Source organism: Coregonus clupeaformis, chromosome 34 (genome assembly GCF_020615455.1).
Source record: "Coregonus clupeaformis isolate EN_2021a chromosome 34, ASM2061545v1, whole genome shotgun sequence".
Taxonomy (NCBI): domain Eukaryota; kingdom Metazoa; phylum Chordata; class Actinopteri; order Salmoniformes; family Salmonidae; genus Coregonus; species Coregonus clupeaformis.
The window spans coordinates 30,316,872-30,322,079 of NC_059225.1; the positions used below are offsets into that span (position 1 = coordinate 30,316,872).

The 5,208-nt window shown below is 41.6% G+C and overlaps 1 protein-coding gene across 1 annotated transcript; it reads right to left on the reverse strand.

The window, feature by feature from the left end:
* Nucleotides 1-2,884: 2,884 nt before the first annotated feature.
* On the reverse strand, nt 2,885-3,245 carry LOC121549699 (U6 snRNA-associated Sm-like protein LSm7). Its single transcript, XM_041861539.2, has one exon. It carries the CDS (start codon nt 3,243-3,245, stop codon nt 2,913-2,915), a length of 333 nt encoding a protein of 110 aa, XP_041717473.1. The 3' UTR covers nt 2,885-2,912.
* Between the last annotated feature and the right edge of the window lie 1,963 nt (nt 3,246-5,208).

Consider the following 5,208-nt stretch of genomic DNA (forward strand, 5'->3'; position numbering starts at 1 on the left):
GTGCAAAGTTGCTGGATATTGGCGGGAAATGGAAGACGCTGTCGTACACGTCGATCCAGAGCATCCCAAACATGCTCAATGGGTGACGTCTGGTGTATGCAGGCCATGGAAAAACTGGGACATTTTCAGCTTCCAGTAATTATGTACAGATCCTTGCAACATGGGGCCATGCAATATCATGCTGAAACATGAGGTGATGGCGGTGGATGAATGGCAAAACAATGGGCCTCAGGATTTCATCTGTGTATCGCTGCAGAATGCTGTGGTAGCCGTGCTGGTTAAGTGTGCCTGATTCACACAGTCCCCTCTGAACAGTTGATGTTGAGATGTGTCTGTGACTTGAACTCTGTGAAGCATTTATTTGGGCTGCAATTTCTGAGGCTGGTAACTCTAATGAACTTATCCTCTGCAGCAGAGGTAAAACTGGGTCTTCCATTCCTGTGGCGGTCCTCATGAGAGCCAGTTTCATCATAGTGCTTGATGGTTTTTGCGACTGCACTTGATGAAACTTTCAAAGTTGTTGACATTTTCCATATTGACTGACCTTCATGTCTTAAAGTAATGATGGACTGTCGTTTCTCTTTGCTTATTTGAACTGTTCTTGCCATAATATGGACTTGGTATTTTACCAAGTAGGGCTATCTTCTGTATACCACCCCTACCTTGTCACAACACAACTGATTGGCTCAAACGCATTAAGAAGGAAAGAAATTCCACAAATTAACTTTTTAAGAAGGCACACCTGTTAATTGAAATGCCTTCCAGGTGACTACCTCGTGGAGCTGGTTGAGAGAATGCCAAGAGTGTGCAAAGCTGTCATCAAGGCAAAGGGTGGCTATTTGAAGAATCGCAAATATAAAATATATTTTGATTTGTTTAACACTTTTTTTGGTTACTACATGATTCCATATGTGCTATTTCATAGTTTTGATGTCTTCACTATTATTATACAGTGTAAAACATCAAGGTATCTCTGTGCATTAAAATTGCCATCGATTTAAAATGTAATTGTGTTTGTTGCCTGCCCATACCATAACCCCAACGCCACCATGGGGCACTCTGTTCACAACGTTGACATCAGCAAACCACTCGCCCACACAACGCCACACACGTGGTCTGCGGTTGTAAGGTCGGTTGGACATACTGCCAAATTCTCTAAAACGATGTTTGGTAGAGAAATGAACATTCAATTCTCTGGCAACAGCTCTGGTGGACATTCCTGCAGTCAGCATGCCAATTGCACGCTCCCTGCACTTGAGACATTTGTGGCATTGTGTTGTGTGACAGAACTGTACATTTTAGAGTGGCTTTTTATTGTCCCCAGCACAAGGTGCACCTGTGTAATGATCATGCTGTTTAATCAGTTTCTTGATATGCCACGCCTGTCAGGTGGATGGATTATCTTGGCAAAGGAAAAATGCTCACTAACAGGGATGTAAGAAACAAGAGAAATAAGCTTTTTTGGTGCATATAGAACATTTCTGGGATCTTTTAATTCAGCTCATGAAACATGGGACCAACACTTTACGTGTTGTGTTTATATTTTTGTTCAGTGTACTTCCATGTACAGTACCATTAATGTTAAAGCAGGTTCGGCTGAAATGCGATCTTTTCTGAGAGGTGGCTTTGTCAGTTTTTTTACCCACAAATTAGGCCACTTATTTGTTGATATGAAGACATAGGTTTGCATTGCCAAGACAATGTCAATTCTGTAGGGAGAGAAAGAGAGAGGATAAAGGGATGTTTGTTTGCCTTCCAGCCATTGGAACATGCTCTGACTGACTGTGAAAGGGCATGGCCATTGTTTGTGCCTAGACGCTGGGGAAGAAGGCTGTCTTAATAACCTCCTGGACTCCCATTCTTTATCGTAGGATACATCCCAAATGGCACCCTATTCCCTATAAAGTGCAATACTTTAGTCAAAAGTACTGCACTATAAAGGGAATAGGGTGTCATTTGGGACACACCCTTAGACATTTCCTCTACACACTATAGCCTGCTTACTGAGTCAGTGTGCAGCGTTATCGAGGGTGTTGGATCTACTGTAGAGCAGCTTTCCATCTAGATATCAAGGTTGATGGGAGGACTGGGATCCCACTGCAGACGAGACAAGCTCCCAGACACATTTATGGTTAGTTTTTACTGCGTTTATTTTTTTTAAGAACGTTCAGCTGCATTTTCTCCTTTAAAACAAGGATGTAGGCGGGCTAGGGTGGTCTAGCAGTCTACACTGCTGCCTCTGGAACACACATATATATATATATATATATATATATATATATATATATATATACTGGTGCGTTATGGGTTCAAATCCGGCCCACTGCTATTTCAGCACACCCTTTCCTCGATCTCGATCTTATCCAATAAACATAAAAAAATAGGAACTGCCCCACTCCTTAAAAAAACTAACAAGGATAGTGAAGGCAGATATTTAAGTACACTGAACCCCTAGCACATCAGAGAGAATTAACTGTACAGTACTTCCTGTATCAGCCAACATCGGAAATGTAATAGTAGTTACAGAATGTTAAGGCAGAATGTTAAGCTGTAGAGCAGTGGTCACCAAACTTTTCTTTACCGAGCTCATTTTACATTTACATTTTACATTTTAGTCATTTAGCAGACGCTCTTATCCAGAGCTACTTACAGTTAGTGAGTGCATCCATTTTTTTTATTTTTATATAAAAAAATTCACACTAACTGCAATAATATTTAATTGAATCCTCACATCCTCCCTCCTTCTCAAAGCACATTGGAGTAGATCTTAGGTTCCTCTCCTCTGATCTTCTCCTCCAATGCATTTTGAGAAGGAGGCAAGTAGAGGATGCGAGGAATCAAGGAAATACAATTGACATACACACCAGGAATTGGACTACTGTGAGGTCATCCTAGAGAACGAGGCTGGCCGACTATCTGTCCTGCTGCTGGATGAAGGGTTTGGGGATGGCTTCCATGCCGTCCTGAGGACAGATGAGCACCACGGACGTCCCTCTACAAACCACCAGGCCCAGCTGCCGCGTGTCCTCAGTCAGCTTGAACTGGTCATCAGGATCCCGCAAGTACTCAATGGTGCTATCCATTACCAGGTTCAACAGGGGGTCAAACCCCTTCAGAACTCCACTGGCCTCTCGTCCTCCCTGAAACTTCACACAGATTTGTTTATCAATGTACTTTGACAGGTCAAATATACTCTCTTTCTTCTTCTCTCCTTCCTTGTTTCTGTCCTGGTTTTTGTCCGCCATTTTTAACCTGTTCCAGCCACGCCTTTTTACTTCGCATTTTCTGAGTCAAAATGCATACCAATATCTATCGCTCAGAATAAAAAAAAAAAACATAACTTAAAAAAACATTTAAAACAGTTCTGTAGCAATGAACTTTGTGCAATAGGCTACAGGCCCAATACATAATCACTGCAAATTTGCTTTGTTGAAATGCCCTGCCAATGCTGTTCTTCTCAGACCAATTATACAGTCATTCAAAACCTTAGGTATATGATCACACTGGTAATAGATCATCATTTGTTGTACTTGTGAGGCATAGCTGAGTGAGCATACATTTACAGTACCAGTCAAAAGTTTGGACACATCTGCTCATTCAAGGGTTTTTCTTAATTTTTTACTATTTTGTACATTGTAGAATAATAGTGAAGACAGCAAAACTATGAAATAACACATAGCTTCACCTGGAATGCTTTTCCAACAGTCTTGAAGGAGTTCCCACGTGCTGAGCACTTGTTGGCTGCTTTTCCTTCACTCTGCGGTCCAACTCATCCCAAACAATCTCAATTGGGCCAGGTCATCTGATGCAGCACTCCATCACTCTCCTTCTTGGTAAAATTGCCCTTACACAGCCTGGAGGTGTGTTGGGTCATTGTCCTGTTGAAAAGCAAATGATAGTCCCACTAAACCCAAACCAGATGGGATGGCGTATCGCTGCAGAATGCTGTGGTAGCCATGCTGGTTAAGTGTGCCTGATTCACACAGCTGCAATTTCTGAGGCTGGTAACTCTAATGAACTTATCCTCTGCAGCAGAGGAAAATCTGGGTCTTCCATTCCTGTGGCGGTCCTCATGAGAGCCTGTTTCATCATAGTGCTTGATGGTTTTTGCGACTGCACTTGAATAAACTTTTAAAGTTCTTGACATTTTCCATATTGACTGACCTTCATGTCTTGAAGTAATGATGGACTGTCATTTCTCTTTGCTTATTTGAGCTGTTCTTGCCATAATATGGACTTGGTATTTTACCCAGTAGGGCTATCTTCTGTATACCACCCCTACCTTGTCACAACACAACTGATTGTCTCAAACACATTAAGAAGGAAATAAATTCCACAAATTAACTTTTAAGAAGGCACACCTGTTAATTGAAATGCCTTCCAGGTGACTACCTCATGAAGCTGGTTGAGAGAATGCCAAGAGTGTGCAAAGCTGTCATCAAGGCAAAGGGTGGCTATTTGAAGAATCTCAAATATAAAATATATTTTGATTTGTTTAACACTTTTTTGGTTACTACATGATTCCATATGTGCTATTTCATAGTTTTGATTTCTTCACTATTATTATACAATGTAAAAAATAAAGAAAAACCCTTGAATGAGTAGGTGTGTCCAGACTTTTGACTGGTAGTGTAAATAATTCGCTTTCTTTATTTTACTGGACTGATGGTGCCTGCATCTGATGGTCAGTCTCAGCAGAGGGAGAATATCAGAGGTTCCGCCTCTCACCGTCGGACCATCCCTCCGCTCTCCCCCCTCCGCTAAGATTGACCAAAAAGGGGACACCGTCTTCGTTCTGACGGCGAAACTCTAGTCACATCGCATTACTTCTGCCTCATGCACAAATTCATGTTGTTACTCCTGTGACCAGAGAAAGTGAAATATTCCTCCATATTAAACAACCCCCTGCCGCTAATAGACAAGGCAAGTCTATTGATACTTTGGTACTCATTCATTGAAGCTGCGGTGCTGGTTGCAGCACGAGTGGAGAATCACATTTCATGGCTTAGAAAAGTGTTGAATACAAAGTGTTGACTGTGCTGAACTCCCTCATAAAAACAGCAGCTCTTTGCTGTATTCATTGACAGTCTCTCTAGTCGTGCCTTCTGTCAGACAGAAGAAAGTAGGAATGCAAGGCTTTATACATTAATTTTTTTATAGAAATGTTTATCGAAATGTTTCGCAATTGACTAGGAATGCTTTGAAGAC